Raw genomic sequence first — 21,336 nt, forward strand, 5'->3', positions numbered from 1 at the left:
CCTCGCGCCGCCGCCGAGATGGGCCAATGGAAGGCGACGCTGAAGGGTATGTCGGAGCAAGGGCGGCGCGACGCGCCTGCGTGGTGGCGGCGGCTCGGTGTGCTGTGGTGTGTGTGTGTGTGTGTCTGCGCGCGCGTGCGTGTGGAGCTGCTGGGCTCGAGCGTTTTTTTTCCACTGTGATAGAGGCGCGAGACCCACTCTGAGCCTTCGAGAGGGGGAAAGAGAACGAGTGAAGGGAAGATTAAACTAAATAAAAGCGCATCTAGAGCTTTTCATCTTTTTTCCCCTCTTTTTTTATTTCCCCCCTCTTTCCTCCTTCCAAGATGTCGGTCCCAGCGACAAAGATGAGTAAAAAAGAGGTGAACTCGAACCATGATGGAGCAGACGAGACCTCAGGTAATGAGACGCGTTTTTTTTTTGGCTAAATGTGTTTATTATGTGTAATGCTGGTGAGTTTTGTTTGGAGGTTTATGCAAGTTGTGTGAAGGCCTGGTTTGAGTCGGTATTAATGTATGTAATGTGTGTATATGTGCGCGGAATGGCGGTCCCACGCTCCCCCTCTCGGTCAGGCTGGAGAGGAGCTGAAAGGCAGCGCGGGAGGGTAACTCATTCACTCCGGCGCCATGTTTATCAACTCGCGTACAGACGGGAAAAAAAAAGAGAATCTCTCCTCCTCCTCCCTCATTGTGTAAGGCGGCCGCCATGATACCAGGAAAGAGAAATGGAGCCGCCGCGGCCTGCTCTTCGGCCGGAGGTGAGTTGCTCACCACCCCCCCCCCCCCCCCCCCCTATATTTCTCCACACGCAAGACAACCGCCTCCACGCGAAGCCAAGAGCGGGCAAGGGCAAGGGCAATGTGCTGCGAGGGAGGTTCCGACTGCAGCTCCCCGCTAGTCTCTGCAAAGCTTGGGGCGGATTGGAGACTGCCGACTGGGGGAATCAGAGGCCTAACCACGCGGCCTGATGTTAAAGGGATTATCTGCTCCTTGTTACTTGGACTGAGGCGATTTGAACCGCGAGCGCCGGAAATGGAAAGCCACAATACTACTTTAGACCATTCCTCTACACATGGGGCATTCGTGGAGATTACATTTATTGAGGCCCGCGTTGGTTTTGAGACTTTTGTCACTTCCTTTTTAAAGAAAAAAGTATACATGTTCTTAGAAAATAAACTAAGCGTAAATGTCTGAGGGTGGGAAAGTCAAATACATTTATAGAATTTTGATGCAGGAGTGAATTGAGTACACAAACTAGAACCAAAAATCGCATTATAAGACAGACCCGAAACGTTGCCTATTTCCTTCGCTCCATAGATGCTGCTTCACCCGCTGAGTTTCTCCAGCATTTTTGTCTACCTCTTAACCAATTTTAATTGATCAGTTATGTTTCAGCGATTTTTCGCTGCAATTCATTTATTTTATAGTATTGTACTGATGAAGTAGTTGGGGAAGGAACCACGCGGCCGGTAATTTAGCGGGGGTTCATTCAACACAAAGGGAAGCAGCACCGAAACGTGGGTCGCAGGCGATTTGTTGACGTTTCTTGGTTTAAATCCGATATAATTGCGATCGGATTGGGATGGAGGGAGGAGTCTCGGACTAATGTGTATCTGACATCTATTTATGAATGTAATGTTCTTTTACGTTATTTTTCCGATTCTGGTCAATTTCGAAAAAATAAACGAATTGCGTACTTGTAGTATGGTCTAGACGCAGATTTAGCAAAAATTCTTTCCCGGTTTTTAATACTAGAATGTTGTGTATAAAGGCTAATTCGTAGAATATTAATGTCCTTTCTAGCTTGTCCATTGCCTTCGAAGATTTAATATTTTTTAGTACTTGCATAAGTCCGTGTCCAATGATGAAGAGTTTACTCGCTCTGCTTTCAACACAAGTTTGAGGGTAGCATTCATTAACTTGTATTTGAAAGGGAGATTGTTTTCAATTGGGATTTAATAAAAGCATATTTGATGTAATTTTTTTGTTTAGAATTGCCAAGGAATTCATTTAATTCAGAGCAAGTTTTGACATTAAAGCCAGCGTTAACATTTTTTAAATATCTGCTAGAATTGTGTTTTTCTGAATTTTAAGAAAATCTTTTAAAAACACTACTTTCCTTACAGAAAAAGAGCAACAGGAAGCCATTGAACACATTGATGAAGTACAAAATGAAATAGACAGGTAACATTAAGGATACTCTAATTTTGCATTTTGGCTTCATGGAGTAAAAACAAACTATGTTGTATTGACGGTTCATTGTTTGAAAATGTTTCCACTACATTTGATTCTGATGTCCCTGTGACTTGATTTGTAGTAAAATAGCTTTCAAAGCTTTCCTTAGACATTAAAAACTAGTAAATCACATAAGATGGCTTTTAAAGAATGATATATATAAAATAACAGTTGTACTAGAGGATCTGTCTATCAATGTTATTGTGTTTTTATCAGTTTATTTGGGGTGCTTTCTCTGATTTTCAATATTTACTATCTGCTGATGATAATCTTAACTCTTGGGTTCCCTCTGAATCTGTTTCATTACGTTGTGGGCATATTGTTGGTCTCTGTTCCAAAGGCTCTTAAGTCAAAGACTCTTATTAGGTATTCCAGAACCGAATGATAATTCCTTTGCTGGATATGTCACATCCATGACAAATGGAAATGTTGAATTGTGACCTGTTACCAGAATTTAACACAACTTTTAGTTCTTTATGAGGACATGTTCAAATGGTTCAAGTAGTTCTATGCAACAGTTGTGATTTAAATATTGTCTTGTTTGGCTGTTGTAAAACTTCAATCCCATTACATTCTAGGTAGCTTGATACAAAGTCTGTTCACCTATTCTGTTTAGAAATTAAGAGTAAATCTTAGAATTCTTTGAATTTAAAAATTTCATGTTTGAAATGTGAGATTCTGGCGAAAAAGGACGGTTATGAAACAATTACAGTCCATTTAAATCGTCATATAAACTTGTGGATTATGACTAGTTATCAATCATTTTGGATGGTGAAAAAGTGGGGGAGGTGGGAAGTGAAATAATTGCTGATATAAGGGAGAACTTTTAAGTTCAATGGATAACTTGCTATCTTGGCAGAGGTTCGGGCAACAGTTGATTTTGGCATATAATGAAGGATAAGTAGTTCTAAGTTCTCAGTTAATCCAGTTTCACCTGCTTTTTCAATGGTGCAGAGAGTGACCTGTAGTAATGTATGCTGGAAGGGGAACAGATTTGTATGGTAAAATGTATGTCTTGAACTTAATGTATATTCCTCCTTATATACCAAATGTCTTACTACTAATGATACTTATGAGTTATTTAAAACAACACGTCTTTTTGTTTAGACTGAATGAACAGGCAAGCGAGGAAATTTTGAAAGTAGAGCAAAAATACAACAAGCTACGCCAGCCATACTTCCAGAAGCGATCAGAACTCATTGCCAAAATCCCCAATTTTTGGGTGACTACGTTTGTCAACCATCCACAAGGTAAGTAGTGAAATGAAGTAAGTTAATCGTAATTCTTAATTGTGATACTTTTAAGATTGTTATATGGGTGTGTGTTTCAAGATTGAGTGAAGTGTAAACTTGGAAAGATTAAATTTTCATGTTCAAGTTTTACTGCTGAGCAGAAAGTGTCATTTTTCAAATGGCCTATGTTCTGTTTGTTACTATCTAAGTGGTGTAATACTTTAATTTAAAACTAATGTTTGATGTAACTGAATTTTGTAGCATTTGTAATTGCTTGCCAAGGGATGACCTCTGGAGGGGACCATTGCTTATTGCACTGTAACAGCTTGATAATTTCAAGCATTGAGAATTTAGTATTTATGTGGAACTAGCATCCCTGGATTATGCTGCTTCTGAGTCGAGATGTTTTTGTTTCCCACGGTAGATTTTAGCTTTGTGCCATTGGCGTGCACTATATAATTAAATCTTGCTGTCATCTTTTTGTAAGTTTAACGTTTTCCCAACCTTTAAGTTAAATACGGTAGTAATCATAAAGCCATGTTAAGTTATCTTCAGCTTAAATCTAAATTTGATTACTCAACACTTTTTGGGTAGTTGAATTAATTATTCTGACAGCTTTTCCATATATAGTGTGGAGATTATCTGAATGAAAATTATTTGCTCATTTTACGGTACAAGGTAGTGAATTAACCCGCTTCATGAGGGGTTTCAGAACTTCTGTGGAAGTTTTGATTGTTTCTGTGGTGAAATTGGTAGCAGTTGGATGACACACAAACATCCAGGTTATTTGGCAAAGGGAGAAGATAGCAGCTATGCATTTTCCATCCATTGCCTGCCCCCCTTGCATTCCTGACAGGAAGTCCTAAACTTTGATGTGCTGGGGCTGAAAATTATGTCTACATTCTAGCATTGTTGGCAAGCTGAACATTTTTTTTTAATGTAGTCATAATAGTAGCAATACATGCTTGTTTCTAAATTGTTGTTATACGATTTTTTTAAACTGCTTGCTTATTCAATAACACTTGCAATTATGTGAATAAACGTGCTTGCACGAAGAGCCATTCTCCAATGTGCAATTAAAATGGAAGAAATTAAAATGTGTTGTGGGAAATGCTTGTATCTGAATGGAAGATGACTCCCTTAACATGTTTGAAGACGTTAGCTGTGGAATTCTGTCACTTGCTAACTTAAACTTTTAGACGTGGATGCATGTTGGCATGTATTATTTTTGTCATTAATTGTTGAACTCAAATCCTGTGATCGTATTGATTAATATACAAATTGTTAATTAATTCTGTGGGCTTGAAACTGCTAGGCTGATGCGATTGCTGCATCCGTTCTGGGCGGACAATCTGTAGTATTCAGATCAATTGAATTAACTGTAGTTTTTTAATTCTTTTCCAGTATCTGCACTTCTGGGAGAAGAGGATGAGGAGGCACTGCATTATCTGACAAGAGTGGAAGTGACAGAATTTGAAGATATCAAATCAGGTTATAGAATAGATTTTGTAAGTACATTATTTTTGTGGTGACAAGTAATATTGTGTATAAAAAAAAGTTCTGTAGAACCAATTGGGAAAATATTTTGTATGCACTTGGATAACCCACAACAATGTTACATTTTTAGTATAATTTATACGCATGGGTTATTTTCTTTTTTCCTATGAACCTACAGTATACATAGTTTAAAAGACGTAAGCTCTGTGAACATTGGATTTTTGAGTACCAGTTGTAAACGTTATAGTTCTATTGTTGTAAACTTTGGATTTTAACCAAACCTGCTTGGCACTCATCCAAGCTTTTCTGGAGCTTGTAATAAAATTGAAATTTTGGGTATTGATCCAGATTTGATCTCCAATTAGGAGTAAATTAATTAATCCGAGGTTTGGCGCAAATAGGGACACTCATTGTTTTGGAGGGTGAGTTTTCTGTCGTGGCTAATGTGCCATATTGCTCTATCAGAAACTCATGGGGAGAGGACACACCTTCTAGGTTGAGTTAGCAGACAAGTCTACTCTAGTTGTGGTGTTCGTGTCTTTGAAATCAAGATTCATTACGCGTTCTCGCTCAAATAATAATGTATTGGTATTTCGCCTATTGTGGATTGTTTAAGGTAGTAAATTTGAAGTAAATGAGATTTGATTTTTGTGCAGATCAGGCAGAATTTTATATTAGTATAGGCATTTTGTATTATGACCAATATTCATTTGCTACTGGTGTTTTTGGGAAATTACTCAGTGCTAGTCCACTTTAAATACACATGGTGCACCGGGTTCAGAATTCCTTTTTGTATAGTTACGCTTCGAGTAATGGGTCTTGCAATGGTTATGACAACTTTGTATGAGGTGATTTTATTTTGCTATTGCCCAGGTTTTCTTTTGCTTTCAAAATGTTGACACCCCCTGCTTCTTAATTGTGTTAATCACAGAAGACAACTAATAGGTGTTTTTTTTTTTCTTTCAGTATTTTGATGAGAACCCATACTTTGATAATAAAGTCTTGTCCAAAGAGTTTCATCTGAATGAAAATGGAGATCCATCTTCAAAATCAACAGAAATCAAATGGAAACCAGGAAAGGTATGACCAATAGATTAAGGAGATGCATGTTAAACAAAAACAGAAAATTATGAAGAAACTCAGCAGGTCGGGCAGCATCTGCAGAAACATACTTATTGTTATGGGTGGCCTTTTGTTTTAACTATCTTAAGAATGGGAATTAAAGTTAAATTTCTCCGAGTTAACGGAGAACTGAACACTATCTTCTGATTAACATTTGTTTCCTTTGAGAAGTACTTCATACTACACGCAAGTTGTTTACAAGCTAAATGTCCAGTACTATGTCTTTTGGCTCCATTAATTTCTATTGATTTGTCTTTTATGTAGAGTCTTATAGAGAGGGTGATCAGTGATTTGTTTTTTTAATAATTCTAGTACTGCTATGGTGTATTGTATCTCCAAAATAGTTTGCTACTGCTTGTGAGGTTGCTTCTGGTCCTTGAAGGGCTTCCCTTTTTACTTATGTTTAAATTTGAAGAATTGTGTTGCAAGGGATGGAAAGGATCATGTACAAACTCGATTGTTAAATTTAATTTTGCTTTTAATATTGTTTTATAGTGCTGATTGAACTATGTAGATGAAGTACTTTATTTAATAGAGCTTGCAGAATGCTTCAGAGAACATATTAGATGCTCTGGTAATTGATGTTGAAATAAGGTACTGATTATTTTTGCCCTTTTTTCACCTTAATAGTAATGACATGTGCTGTTTGAGGCTTTTTGTACCTACTGGTAATGCATTTAAAATACCATTATTGAACTTGACTGCAAAAGATGTATTTACTTTGTCTTAAGGACCTGACAAAGCGCTCCAGCCAGTCACAAACCAAAGTGGGCAGGAAGCGACAGCATGAAGAGCCAGAAAGCTTTTTTACCTGGTTTACTGATCACTCGGATGCAGGTGCGGACGAACTGGGAGAGGTTATCAAGGATGATATCTGGCCGAACCCCTTGCAATATTATTTAGTGAGTGCATTTTCTCTTTGCAAACGTGCACATTTTGATTGTAACTCGCCTTAAGAGCTAAAGGATTTCTGCTTTGCAGACAGCTGACCCACAGGGAACTTGGCTTTCTATGCAAAATAGCATGTTTACCAGTTGTCGATCATAAGTAGCCCACGTTGGCTACAGCGGATCAGTAGTCTGGCTATGGCTGGACTCCTCTTCTCCCTATGCCCCACCCCAATTCAGTCACCATGGTTAACAGTCGTTTTGAATTCTAGATGTTAAAACATTTAATTCCTTGCTGCTTTGCTTCAGCTGAATTTGCCAATAGCTCCTTAATCTTAGTCTCAGCTGCAGTAACTGCTTTGTCAAACTATTACAGTAGCAAGCTTGTATTTAAATGATTATCATTTGATGCTGTAAATGTGTTGCATCAGCTTCTGCTTTATTTTACTTTGCACTGTATCTCTATGTTAATTTTAAAAAACTTGCCAAGTCCCATTATTGAGAAGGATAACAATGTATTCCCAGGTTCCAGACATGGAAGATGAAGAAGGAGATGGTGAAGATGAAGATGAGGAAGAGGAGGAGGGTTTGGAGGACATTGATGAAGAAGGAGATGAGGATGAAGAGGAAGATGAGGAAGAGGAGGAGGAAGGGGAAGAGGAAGAGGCAGAGGTAAGAGCTGTTTGCTTCTGGTGCTTATGCTTCATGCCTTTTCTCCGCACTGAATGTCGACATCAAAATTTACCATTAAGCTTGTGTCCTGTAATATAAATATTTACAGTTGCTCAGTTATCAGTTGCTCTGGAGCAGAGTTTAGGCATTTGTACTTACCTTTGTTCTTTTTCTTTTTAGGAGGAGGAAGGCGAAGATGACTGATTTGTTTGCTGTTGACATTCACCTCTTCCCCCTACTTTTTTTCTCTTTAGTCCCTGGGAGCAAGTTGCTGTCTCTTTGTGCTCAGTTTCCTTGTTCTCCTGAGGTCCTTAAACCATTATACACAATTGGGATGAGTTACATGCGCAAACTACAGTGGCAATCTCTTTCTGCCATTTTCCACGAACTGATATGAATTGTCCTCCAACCAGCTGATCAGCAGGCAGATATCCATAGTAATGTGATTTTTTTTTTTACTTTTTATTTTAACCCCATCACCACCAACAAACGCAAATTCCCTCTGCTGGAAGCCCAGAACTTCTCTCTACCTTTTGTGCTGTGACCATAGATGATTTGAATAGGCTTTTTTCTTACCTGTTCTGGCCCAGAGATTACACTGTTTCCATGTATTGTGGACAAATAGCAGTTACCATCAAGTCCTTGTTTCCTTCTCTCTTGTAACAAATCGGGGTGTGATTGACGCACCTGAGGTAGATGCAGCTGGTTGGGTTCTACTGGGTGGGTTTGTTGGGTATTTTGAGGACGTGGCTGTACTTAGCACGTTGATGCATTGTATATTTTTACAACATCCCGTGCAACTAAAGCCAATACTTTTAAATATTAATCGATTTGAGCCCCACAGCAGACGGTGACAACCTGTAGAATCTTATTGGAATCTACATTCTCTAATGTAATTTTTTTTTGTTTCACTGGAAAGGAAAATTGCTCAGTTTTAAACGTTAAAAGTGTACAAGTTGCTTTGTTACAATAAAACTAAATGTGTACACAAAAAGTGTGTGGTGAGTTTACTTTTCACCTGGAATGTTCTGAGAGCTTGTTATCAGACATCTTGAATAATAATTTTATAACGTTTAGAGGAAATTCTATGGAACTGAAGTAATATCTGACGTCTGAAGAAGGGTCTTGACCCGAAACATCACCCATTCCGTCTCCAGAGATGCTGCCTGTCCCGCTGAGTTACTCCAGCATATTGTGTCTACCTAATATCTGACAATGACCGTCCAAATTGTTGTTTCAAAGTGGCCATTCCAAATTATTATTTTTTTTGCATTCAATATTCTTTATAACCAAATAAGTTACAAAAGTTGAAAACCAGTCATGTCATCTGCTGAATGTGATTTTATTTTTGGTATTGCAATTTATTTAAATGCAGTATAGGCATAAGAGCAATTAATGTATTTGGTCCTACTATTGTACACTAAGTGTTTCTAGCCTGGTCTGTGTTCAAATATATGTAAACAGCCCAAATGTGTGTAATTAGATTCCTTTTCTGTATTTAATAGCTATTAGATTGTAACTAAAACAGAATAAGATTGCAACTTGGCATTCCCTTTACTCAAATGGGTCCAGTGCTGCATTGCAAGTTTGATAACCATATTCTGCATTGGACAGTTGGTTAATTAATGGTGTCTCTTAAATTCCAAGATTTGTTTTGACTTCTAGTTAAGTTTAAGTTGTGTGTTGTCTTGGCAATAGCTATATATCTGATGGCTTGTTTTGTTGATCTAAAATGCGCCATGGGTACCATGCCAACTGCGATTAGCCCCATTTTACAGATTGTGTATAGATAATTATCTGAACCTCCGTTGGGCTTGATTATTGAATTTGAATTAATGGTACAATACATATACTGGATTTGATGTGTTCTTGAATACATTTATTTCTGGTTATGTTATTCGTGGTTTTTTTCATTTGGGATTCAATTATCCGATCAGTAATGTGACACCACTGGGAGCTTAGTTTTCAAAATCCTAAATGCAAGTATTTTAAGCTCATTTAGCTTAATTTTCTTGTTGCTATTTCATGAATTTATTTTTTTCGTACTAAATAATAACCATTTTGAATTGCTAATGTGCAGTGAAAAGGTTGGTCTCCGAATACCAAACTGCTTTGTGGGTTGAACTTGTCCCAATTCCATTAATCCTGATTCATGCAGTTTTTTTTGCGTTGACCTTTTCTCACTTGTTTGATTTTTCAATTGCTGAGTGGGAAATTCTATCACTTGCATTAACGGTTATAAAATAGGCCATTATGTATCGCTATACATGCCTTGTTCCTAAACCTTGCCAGAATGGTGCCCTAATTTGGCTTTGTATATTTGTCCTGATCTACATTTCAATGAAATTGCAACAGTATTATGAGAATATCTGCTTAACACCTGCCCAATACCCCCTTAGACAGTAATATAACTGGAGCAACTAATGACAGTTTCACGGGTGCAAATTAAATTTCTGCTGGTGTGTAGTATATCTTCAGGAGTATTGTACATTAGCATTTTTTTTTCCCCCACTGGGGATATACATTTTTTTAAAGAATCCTTCAGTTGAGGCTGTCTTTGCCACTGTCTTGAAGGATAATTGTGGTCAAGCTCCTCAGCAAGCTTTGCCAGCCATTTACCATTTGTCTTCATTCGGCAACTTAATGGAACAAAATAATAATTCGACCACCAGCTAGCAGAAGGGATATGTTCCTATAATTTATGGTTCTGGAGGTATTTTAATAAAAGATGGTATAAAATTTACTGATAACCAGAGCTATCTAGATTTTTGGAATTTGTTTACATGTCTGTCCTGGCATGTAACATCTTTTTGCTTGATGTTCTGGAGAGGAAGGTGTATAAACAATATTTTAGGATATTCCACTGGTTTGTAGACACCCATGTACTGGGGTTTGTTTCACATGGCAGCCTGAGGTGTCGTGACTTCATCTTTAAAACTTTGTTTTTTTAAACAAATGGTTCTCATCTGTCCTGTTATCAACAATAAAGTTTGTATACATGTTTTGCCACAGTGCTGTACATTGTCTTTACTGCTCTGAATGTACAATGCCAATAGCATTATCCAATATGTTAGCTGGACACTAGTTGTTTAATATTTGACATAACTGTCATTTAGCTATCGAGAATACTTTGCTGTTGATAGCTCCGGATAGCAGCAATCGGTGACCAAAATTGCTTTTTAACTGCATTTTGAGAATTGACCAATGGCTTTTGATAGAACTATAGTTGAGACTTATCTACATTAGGTCAGAAAAGAAATCCATCCTAAGAAATCAAGCACTGTTTCTCAAACTATGCTTTGGAACGGTGTGTGTAGTGTACATTGTTTAAATCTAAAGTACAATTCATTTCTGTCACTAGAAATGGTGCTCAATTGCAGAGAACTATAAAATCCAATGAAAGGCAAACACCAGGAACTATTCATGAAGGGGATTCTGCAAATTGATTGAAGATTTGTTATTGTCATGTTCTTAATTTTGCCTGTGGAATTGATGCTCTCCTAACTTGAATATATATGAAAATAGATGATAATTGCCTTAGAAACCCCGATCAGCCTACAACCAAATCTTTGTTCTCTAGTGTTGATCATGTGTCCAATGCTGTGGAGTACTAAAGTACTGTGTTTTTGTTATTGATTTGTCAACTTCCTAAATTATTTTGAATGTGATGGCCCACGTCAGAATAAAGCTGGCAACAAAGTGATGCTGAAACCATATTTGTTGAAAGTAATGTATAATTCCTAACATGTAGTTTGTGCTAGAGTTCTGTTTTCTTTCAAATTAGTGGGAGAAGAGGAAGAAAAATACTTTCTCTCACTGAGCCCAACCACTGACTACATCCAAAGAGTAGAGGTAGGGCTACTCTTTGGATGTAAAACACCTTCATCTTGTCTAAACACTTCCTGTATTAAAAATGGTCTGTTTTTGTCAAATATGACCACAGCTAAAAACTAGTTTTATCCTTGTGCCGTTGCCAGTGGTGGTGGCAAGAGTAAAATCTAGTTTCATAGAGGTCCACAATAGGATCATTTTTTATTATTCCCCTTTTTAATTCATGACAGACCTTTCAGTTAAGAGGAACATTAAAAGTTGTCATACAACATTTAAATGTGTAAGAACTGCACGTGCTGGTTTAAACCGAAGATAGATACAAAAAGCTGGAGTAACTCAGTGGGACAGGCAGCATCTCTGGAGATAAATCTTCATCTTGTGGAAGGCATAGTCAATTATTCACCAAACAAAATATTTATTTTTAATTATAAAAATTAAACATGGATTTTATTGTTGGTATGACTTGGGCACCATAAGAAGTGTAGCAGCAAAGTTCTCTTGCAGAAGTCTGTCTATAATCAGGGCAACAAATGTCTCTTCAGATTCTTCAAATTCTTTATCTGTAACGTGTTGAGGCCAAATATTGGGCTGAAATGACCACCCTGGTGAAACGAACAATCAACAAACATGAAACAAAAAGTGAAGAAAGCAAACAGCATTAACCCCTCTTCCAGACCATTATACAATAGCAACAGTGACGAGCTTTGCATATTCGTGAACAAAAGTTGAGACCAGGCCAAAGGAAGAGATCTGAGAAGTTGAAGAAAAGGTATAATTTAGAATCGAAGAATGAGGGGAAGGGGTTCCAGAACTTGAAATGTGGACAGGTATATGAATGACTAATAGGATTAACAAAAAGTGTTGTACCAGAGCCTAGCTTTGGGCAAATTTACATGGAGGGTTGTATCTTGGATCGTTTCAAGAGAGAGTTAGATAGAGCTCTTAAGTCGGGGGATATGGGGAGAAGGCAGGAACAGGGTGCTGATTGTGGATGATCAGCCATGATCATAATGAATGGTGGTGCTGACTCGTAGGGCCAAATGGCCTACTCCTGCACCTATTGTCTATAAGCAAAATTTGGAATGCCTGAGAATTTTCAATCCATGCACCATGAACACAAAGCAGCCAGCACTGGGAAAGCACAGAATTTCCATGTTTCCCTACCACATAGGACATACCACACCAGTTGCCAATTAACTTACTAAGTCACACTTGGGCACGTGGGAGAACATGCAAATTCCACACATACAGCACTGGAGCTCAAGATTGAACCTAGTTCCCTACTGGGTTTCTTCCATTATGAAGCCATAAGACCACCCACTTGTCCCTTCAGGCACCTCCTGTCCTTTCTATGGAAGAGTCCGTGGTTCCAACATTGGTATTTCAGCTACCTCTAAACCCATAAAATTGTGGAGTGCAACCATGTCCTCCATCCTGAAAGGATGCTCAAGAAGAAGACACCAACTTGATGCAAGTTATATTAGAAAACACGAAAATAGATTACTCAAGCCTGCCCTTCCATTCAATATGATCAAGATTGATCTGTCCCATTCCTCAGCTCTTGTCTGCCATTTCCCCTTAGCCCCCAATTCCACTATCTTTAAAAAGAAAGCCCCAATGATCGTGTTTCTATAACTTTCCAGGGCATCACCATTTTAAATGGCAATTGAATTTGTCACAACTATCAGTTTGAGATTTCCACCCATGATAATTTCTCAACATTACCCTGTATTGCTCATCTCAGAATGTTAAACTCCAAAAGAATACAGATGCAACTCTTTAGCCACTTTCAAAAGGACAACCTATAGCCAAGGGAATCTTCTTAGGATTGCTTCCAAAACTAATATATCCTTTGTCGAATATGTTAAGGGGACAAAACTATGCGGTACTTCAGGTTGGCCTCACTAACACCCTGTACAATTGTAACTCATTAAACAAGCCTGATAACATTTTGAGATTTATGTACAAGAACACCTAGATCTTCCTGTAAAAAAGGACACAAAGTGCTGGAGTAACTGGGGTGACCTGTTACTTCAGCATTCAGTGTCATTTTTTTGTAAACCAGCATCTGCAGTTTCGTTTTTCTAGATCTCCCTGTCTTTCACTCATTTATAATCTATCTATTATTATATTACTAAAAGTCCCGTCTTGTTTCTATCTATCTGCGTACGTGATCTGGGACCTACGGCAAAACGGTACACTAGCTCAAACATTTATGCATCACCTTACTCAGTTTTGTCCCGCGGTCGTTCCTATAAAGTTTCGTTCAGATTGATATATTTCGCGAGAAATGTTACATTTTTAAACTTAAAAAGTCAAGATTTGAGAATAAATTATTCATTCTGCAGCTATATCTTCAGCTATGACTTCACAATGCTACATTATTGCAATCTCAGCACACTCAGGCCTGCCAGGTGAGGGAGGGATTGGGGGGAAGGGGGGGTGAGGAGGAGAGGGGAAAGAAGAGGGAGGGTGAAGAGGAGTGGGAGAGGTGGGAAGAGATAGTGGGGGGGGGGGGGGGGGGGGTAGGGAGTGACTGAAGGTAGGGGAGAGGTGAGGGAGAGATTGGCGAGGAGAGGGGAAAGAAGAGGGATGTGGGGAAATGAGCCGCACCTACGCAGTTGGCTATGGATGAGTGGTGGAATATTGCGTTGGGGGAACGGGTGTGGTGGAATATTGCATTAGGGAACGGGTTGCGTTGGGGGACCGGGCCTTCTGTGTGACAGGGACCCAACGGGTCCCACTTAGTCTAGTTCTTTCTATTTAGAGGTCTGCCTTTTGATTCCTCTTAACAAAGTTCAAAACTTTTCCATAATAAACTAATTTGTCAGGTTTTTACTCTTTGAATCTATATCCTGTTGCATCAGTTTAGTTTGTCACATGTACCGTGGGACAGTGAAAGGCTTTTTGTTGCCTGCTAACCAGTCAGCAGAAAAACAATACATGATTACAATCAATCCATTTACAGTGTATAGATATATGATAAGGGAATAACGTTTAGTGCAAGATAAAGCCAGCAAAGTCCAGTCAAGGGTAGTCCGAGGGACATCAAAGAGGTAGATAGTAGTTCGGCACTGCTCTTTGGTTGTGGTAGGATGATTAAGTTGCCTGATAACAGCTTGGAAGAAACTGTCCCTAAATCTGGTGGTGTGCACTTTCACACTTCTTTACCTTTTGCCTGATGGGAGAGGGAAGAAGAGGGAGTGGCCAGGGTGCGACTCGTCCTTGATTATACTGCTGGCCTTGCCGAGGCAGCGTGAGGTATAAATGGAATCAAGAGACAGGAGGTTGGTTTGTGTGATGGCCTGGGCTGCGTCCACAATTAGCTGCAATTTTTTTACAGTCCTTGATGGAGCTGTTCCCAAACCAAGCTGTGATGCATCCTGATAAAATGCTTTATATGGTGCATCTGTTGAAGTCGGTGAGAGTTGTAGGGGACATGCCAAACTTCCTAAGCCTTCAAAGGAAGCAGAGGCGTAGGTGTACCTTCTTGGTCATTGCTTCAATATGGGTGATCCAGGGGAAGTTGTTGGTGATATTGACTAAGGAATTTGAAGTTTTTGACCATCTCTAATTCGGCTCCATCAACGTAAACTCAGGTTAGCTTCTTGAATTCGATCACTATCTCCTTTGTCTTGCTGACATTGAGAGAAAGGTTGTTGTCTCGACACCAGGACACGAGGTTCTCAATCTCCTTCCTGTACTCTGTCTCATCATTATTTGATAACAGGCCCACAATGGTGGTGTTGTCAGCGAATTTGAAAATTGAATTAGATTTGTACATGGCTGCGCAGTCATGGGTGTACAAGGAGTAAAGAACACATCGTCCCGGAGCCCCCGTGTAGAGGATTATTGTGGAGGATGATTTGTCCCCTATCCTCACGGATTGTGGTCTGTTGGTCAGGAAGTCGAGGATCCAGTTGCAGAGATGAGTGCTGATCCCAAGCCCTGCGAGTTTGATGATAAGCTTGGATGGTATAATGGTATTGAAGGCAGAGCTGTAGTCTATGGGGTCTGACATAGGTCTCTCTCTTCTCTCGGTGTTCTAGTGATGAGTGTAGGGCTAGGGCGATGGCATCATCCGTACACCTTTTGTGGTGGTAGGCGAACTGCAGTGGGTCAAGGCCGCAGGGTAGCCTCTCAAAGCATTTCATGATGGTGGATGTCAAGACCACTGGACGGTAGTTGTTTAGGCATGAGGTCTTGCTTTTCTTCGCCACTGGGATGATGGAGGTCTTCTTCAAGCAGGTGGGTACTTCAGAACGGAGTAGGGGGAGATTAAAGATGTCCGTGAATACTCCCTCTAGCTAGTCCGTGCAGCTACTAAGGACACGGCTAGGAACTCCGTCTGGTTCAGTTGCTTTCCGTGGGTTTATCCTCAGGAAGGCCAAACTAACCTCTGTTACAGTCACCCTGGGGGGAACACATCGGAGTCTGACAGATCGGGTATATCCGCTCTGTTGGCCTATTGCTTGAAGCGAGCATAGAAAGCATTCAGTTCATCGGGTAGGGTTGCACTATCACCAATGATGTTGCCAGACCGTGCTTTGCAGCCAGTGATCTTCTTCAGACCGTCCCACATTCTCTGTGTGTCTGAGTGTACATGTCCGTGTGTACATGTTCTCCCACTTCATTTAGTGTTAACAACAAACGGACATACCTGATGCCTGCTCCTGTCTCCAAGCAATTAATACCAGTAGTGACTAATTATGGGCCAAAAACTGATCCTTGGCTGCTCCACGAATTATATCCTTCCAGAGCCCCATGTCTTCACATTTACATTCTGTCCCCCTCTCTCTGCCATTCTCTCCCTCACATACAATCAGGGTGTTTTGAATTAGAGCAGGTTTGTGAAGGATGGAAGTTGGTCAAGTGGAAAAAGGAGTTATATTTTCCCATCACCCTTGAAGGTGGAATGTTCTTTGTAAAACATCACATCCGCAGACAATATTTGGAGCTGATTTAAAAAAAATTGAATTAAGGGACGTGGAGAAATTGGGGAGTGTGGTTGAGACATATCAAAAATAGTGGAGTAGGCTGCCCCCCCCCCCCCCCCCCCCCCAGGTGTTTGGGGCTTTATTTATATCAAATTAATGCACCAAACACCCCCCTAGCCTACTCAACTATTTTTGACAGGTCTCAACCACACTCCTCAATTTCTCCATGTCCCTTAAACAATTTTTTTAACTCGGCTCCAAATATTGTCTGCTGATGTGATGTTTTACAAAGGATTATAATCTTAACATCTACCGAATGTTTCCTCTCAGAAATGGGTACATTGAGTTTGAGTTTAATTTATTGTCATGTTTACCAATGCACAAAGACAATACGTGATTACAATCGAGCCATCCACAGTGTACAAATACATGATAATGGGAATAATGTGAATAACATTTAGTGCAAGATAAAACCCAATAAAGTCTGATCAAAGATAGTCAGAGGGTCTCCAATGGGGTAGATAGCAGCTCAAGGCTGCTCTCTAGTTGGTAGGATGGTTCAGTTGCCTGATAGCTGCTGGGAAGAAACTGTCCCTGAATCTGTCCGTGTGAATTTTCATACTTCTATACCTCTTGCCCGATGGGAGAAGGAAGAAAAGGGAGATAATTTACCATTCTGTCTTTCTAGCCCTAGGAATCCTATAATTATCCTAAAATAATATTATTTGCACAATCTATAATGCCCTGGAGTTATTTGCCAATTCCTCGAACTCTTTACACAATAATTTAAGGAGTATCCTCATCATACAAAATACACCGTTTCAAGAAATCCATAATTGGATTTGCGTTTGCCTTGTCAACAATATATGTATACACACAGGCACAAATCGCGTTTGATCCCATCGATGACGACAATCGACGACTTACAGGAAAATTTGCTTTTAATGCATTTGCACAAGTACCATATTTTAAAGCGCTGTAACTCTGATATCGAAATGAAGAGACGGAAACAAGCTACTTGCCTAAATGGCTGTGACATCTGGGACACGTTGCCACTGTCCAAGAATATCCAGGAAACCAGGAGACCTGGTCGTCCGCCGGCCAGTGCTTGTGGACGGCAGCTCGCTTGAAAGTGAGCACCTGGAAACGAAGGCCCTGCGGGTTCTGGAAGAGCTGCACCGGGACCCTTCGCTCACCGATCAGCGTGTCGTTCCTCTGGGCTAAAGCCAAGGGACTGGCCACAAATTTAAGGTCCCGACTGACAGCCACCTCGTAACCACATGACCTGCACAGCAAGAGCTCGTCCCCCGACTCCTCTTCCTTCCCCTGACTGGCGTTATGTCCGCTCACGGCGGAGACCGACATCAGCAGCAACATCCACCACATCTTTCAGGCCGCTTCCCACTCCTACCCCACCTGAGAGAAAAAGTAAAATATAACGTGTTAATTTCTCCAGAATAAAATTACTTTCAAATACATATTTTTTATCGCCGTAGCCAGCAAATTATTTCAAATTTGCCCGGGACCCATGGTACTGTAACGCATTTTGCAGCACTTATTTTAATTCTCCGGCCTTTTTAACTATAGCTTTCCTGCAACTTACATTTAAATGTCTTAGAGAAGAAACACATAGCAATGTAAGAGCCTCGGATATTTATCTCCTCCACCCCCTACTGGCTGGAGGATTCTATACACTTTCTGCTGTTGAGATAGAATCACTTCATTTCACGGGTTCCATTAATATCACATCTCACTTTTCAAGGTCGTTTAAAAACAATTTTCCTTTCAAACATGCAAGGGAAACTTGCATTCGCACACAGCCTAAAGCACGTTGCAGCTAATTAACTACTTTAGTAATTTAGAAAATGGAATAGCCATTTAGCATTCAGGATGACATAAACATAAATAGCAGGACATTTTTGCCAATTGCCAAACAACATTTCTTTCTCAGCCAAAGTTATGATACAAGATATTTTGTATATAATGATTATTTCGCATTTAGCATTCAGGATGACATAAACAATATAATCATTATATACAAAATATCTTGTATCATAACTTTGGCTGAGAAAGAAATGTTGTTTGGCAATTGGCGAAAATGTCTTGCTATTTATTCTTTAATATATTGTTCCTGAATCTTACATATCTGCCCAAAAAGGTAGATGAGACACGAGAACAAACAAAATAGGAGCTTAGAGCCTGCTCCATCATTCACCAATATGTGTGCTGTTCTTCTACCTTAGCCCCATTTCCCGGCACTATTCACACATCAACTTGATTTCCCTAATGTTTAAATAATCTATCAATTTCTGTTTTCAAAGATTACAATGCCTGAGAATGCACCACTATCTGAGTGAAGAAATTCCTTAATCCTAAATGGGGTCTTTCCTAAACACAATGCAATAGCAAGGAGAGACATTAGCTTGGATGCTGTATAATCGGTATGGGTAGAACTGCGAAATAGCCAAGGGCAGAAAACACTTGTTGGAGTGGTAAACAGACCACCAAACAGCAGTAGGGAGGATGGGGATAGCATCAAGCAGGAAATTAGGGATGTGTGTATCAAAGGTACAGCGGTTATCATGGGTGACTTTAATCTACATATAGATTGGGCCAACCAAATTGATAACAGTGCCGAGGAGGAACATATCCTGGAATGTATGCAAGGTGGGTTTTTAAACCAATATGTAAAGGAAACGACCATCCTAGACTGGATATTGTGTACTGAGGAAGGATTAGTTAGCGATCTTGTTGTGCAAGGCCCCTTGGGAAACAGTGACCATAATATGGTGGAATTCTGCATTAGGATGGAGAGTGACACGGTTAATTCAGAGACTAGGGTCCTGAACTTGAATAAAGGAAACTGTGAAGGTATGAGACAGGAATAAGATAGGATAGACTGGCAAATGATACTTAAAGGGTTGACAGTGGAGATGCAATAATTTAAAGACCGCATGGATGAACTCCAGAAATTTTTCATGCCCGTCTGACGATAAAATAAAACTGGGAAGGTGACGCAACCGTGGCTGAGGAGGGGCGTCAAGGATAGTGTTAAAGCCAAGGAAGAGGCATATCAATTGGCCAGAAGAAGCGGTAAACCAGAGGACTGGGAGAAATGTAGAACTCAACAGAGGAGGACAAAGGGGTTAATTAAGAGGGGGTGGGGGGGGGGAAGAGCATGAAAGAAAGCTTGCAGGAAATATAAAAACTGCCGAAATGTTTCTATAGGTAAGTAAAAAGAAAAGATTAGTGAAGACAAATGCAGGTTCCTTACAGTCAGAGACAGGTAAATTCATAATGGCAAACAAGGAAATGGCAGAACAGTTAAACGAGCACTTTGGTTTTGTCTTCACTAAGGAAGACACAAACAATCTCCCGGAAATGTTATGGGACCGAGGATCTAGTGGGAGGGAGGAACTGAAGGGAATCCTCATTAGTCAGAAAATGGTGTTAGGTAAATTGATGGGACTGAAGGCAGATAAATCACCAGGGCCAGATGGTCTGCATCCCAGAGTACTCAAGGAGGTGACCATCGAAATCGTGGATGCATTGGTGATAATTTTCCAATGTTCTCTCAACCCTAGATCAGTTATATATCAGTTATAGACGTGAGGGTAGCCAATGTAACTCCACTTTTTAAGAAAGGTGAGAGAGAGAAAACAGGGAATTATAGATCAGTTAGCCTTACATAGGTAGTGGGGAAGATGCTGGTCAATTATTAAAGATGTTGGAGCAGCACATTTGGAAAACAGTGACGGGTTTGGTAAAAGTCAGCAAGGATTTATGATGGGGAAATCATGCTTGACAAATCTTTTGGAATTTTTTGAGGATGTAACAAGTAGAATGGATAAGGATGTGGATGTGGTGTAACTGGGCTTTCAAAAAGCCTTTGACAAGGTCCCACACAAGAGATTAGTGTGCAAAATCAGAGCACATAATATATATTAACGATTTAGACGAGATAATTAAATATAACATCTCTAAGTTTGCAGATGACACAAAGCTGGGTGGCATTGTGCGCTGCGAGGAGGATGCTATGAGGCTACAGGGTGACTCAGATAGGTTGGGTGAGTGGGCAAAAGCATGGCAGTTGCAGTATGATGTGGATAAATGTGAGGTTGGTTATCCACTTTGGTGGCAAGAATAGGAAGGCAGATTATTATCTGAATGGTGCCAGATTAGGAGATGGGGAGGTGCAATGAGACCTGGGTGTGCTTGTACATCTGTCACTAAAAGTAAGCATGCAGATACAGCAGGCAGTGAAGAAAGCCAATTGGCCTTCATTGCTAGAGGATTTGAGTTTAGGAACAAGGAGGTCCTACTGCAATTGTACAGGGCCCTGGTGAGACTGCACGTAGAGTATTGCGTGCAATGTTGGTCTCCTAATTTGAGGAAGGACATTATTGCTCGGGACATGTTGGCCGGTGTGTATCACTCTGTCTCTAAAAGCTTTTGTTTGGTGCTAACCAGTCAGCAGAAGGACAATACATAATTCCAATCGATCCATTTACAGTGATAAGGGAATACATGATAAGGGAATAACGTTTAGAGCATGGTAAAGCCAGCAAAGTCCGATCATGGATAGTCCAAGGGTTATCAAAGAGATCAACGAAGTAGTTCAGCTCTGCTTTCTGGATGTGGTATGATTATTCAGTTGCCTGATAACAGCTGGGAAGAAAATGTCCCAGAATCTGGTGCTGTGTGTGTGTTTTCACACTTCTATACTTTTTGCCTGATGGAAGATAAAGTTATCCTTAGTTTTTAAAGAAAATACCTTGTAGCCATCCCAACCAAAGATCTGATAGTGGAAGATCTTTGATCCCAACGGTGTCAATCGCACCACCTGAGCCGTTGATGAACCACACCCCAGATCGACGAGCTCAATCACCCCATCCACGCTTCACCCCGCCCTTCGTATCCAATTGGT

At 40.1% G+C, this 21,336-nt stretch overlaps 2 protein-coding genes across 4 annotated transcripts; one reads left to right on the top strand and one right to left on the bottom strand.

The window, feature by feature from the left end:
* Positions 1-91: 91 nt before the first annotated feature.
* On the top strand, positions 92-8,635 carry LOC129712062 (protein SET). Of its 2 annotated transcripts, none has more exons than XM_055660228.1 (8): positions 92-396; positions 2,123-2,180; positions 3,339-3,481; positions 4,868-4,971; positions 5,927-6,040; positions 6,814-6,984; positions 7,495-7,641; positions 7,822-8,635. In XM_055660228.1, exons 1-8 carry the CDS (start codon positions 324-326, stop codon positions 7,843-7,845), a joined length of 834 nt encoding a protein of 277 aa, XP_055516203.1. In that variant the 5' UTR covers positions 92-323; the 3' UTR covers positions 7,846-8,635. The 2 variants fall into 2 exon arrangements, with proteins under 2 accessions (XP_055516203.1, XP_055516204.1); XM_055660229.1 differs by lacking the exon at positions 92-396 and adding an exon at positions 673-754.
* Positions 8,636-11,867: 3,232 nt separating this feature from the next.
* si:ch211-51h9.7 (uncharacterized protein LOC558400 homolog) lies at positions 11,868-21,300 on the bottom strand. 2 transcript variants are annotated; one of them, XM_055660235.1, is made up of 3 exons: positions 21,184-21,300; positions 17,432-17,825; positions 11,868-12,074 (listed from the first exon to the last, which is right to left on the bottom strand). In XM_055660235.1, the coding sequence occupies exons 2-3, from the start codon at positions 17,793-17,795 to the stop codon at positions 11,920-11,922; spliced, it is 519 nt and encodes a 172-aa protein (XP_055516210.1). In that variant the 5' UTR covers positions 17,796-17,825; positions 21,184-21,300; the 3' UTR covers positions 11,868-11,919. The 2 variants fall into 2 exon arrangements, with proteins under 2 accessions (XP_055516210.1, XP_055516209.1); XM_055660234.1 differs by lacking the exon at positions 21,184-21,300 and adding an exon at positions 18,013-18,107.
* Between the last annotated feature and the right edge of the window lie 36 nt (positions 21,301-21,336).

The sequence above is a fragment of the Leucoraja erinacea genome, chromosome 31, assembly GCF_028641065.1.
Source record: "Leucoraja erinacea ecotype New England chromosome 31, Leri_hhj_1, whole genome shotgun sequence".
Taxonomy (NCBI): Eukaryota; Metazoa; Chordata; class Chondrichthyes; order Rajiformes; family Rajidae; genus Leucoraja; species Leucoraja erinaceus.

Excerpts from the sequence above, each read along its gene's own strand:
- LOC129712062 (XM_055660228.1), top strand. The coding sequence starts at position 324 with ATGTCGGTCCCAGCGACAAAGATGAGTAAAAAAGAGGTGAACTCGAAC. Across the intron at positions 4,972-5,926 it reads CAGGTTATAGAATAGATTTT|TATTTTGATGAGAACCCATA; the intron begins GTAAGTACATTA and ends TTTTTCTTTCAG. Across the intron at positions 7,642-7,821 it reads GGGAAGAGGAAGAGGCAGAG|GAGGAGGAAGGCGAAGATGA; the intron begins GTAAGAGCTGTT and ends TTTTCTTTTTAG.
- si:ch211-51h9.7 (XM_055660235.1), bottom strand. The coding sequence starts at position 17,795 with ATGTGGTGGATGTTGCTGCTGATGTCGGTCTCCGCCGTGAGCGGACAT. Across the intron at positions 12,075-17,431 it reads CAGATGTCACAGCCATTTAG|GGTGGTCATTTCAGCCCAAT; the intron begins GCAAGTAGCTTG and ends TCGTTTCACCAG.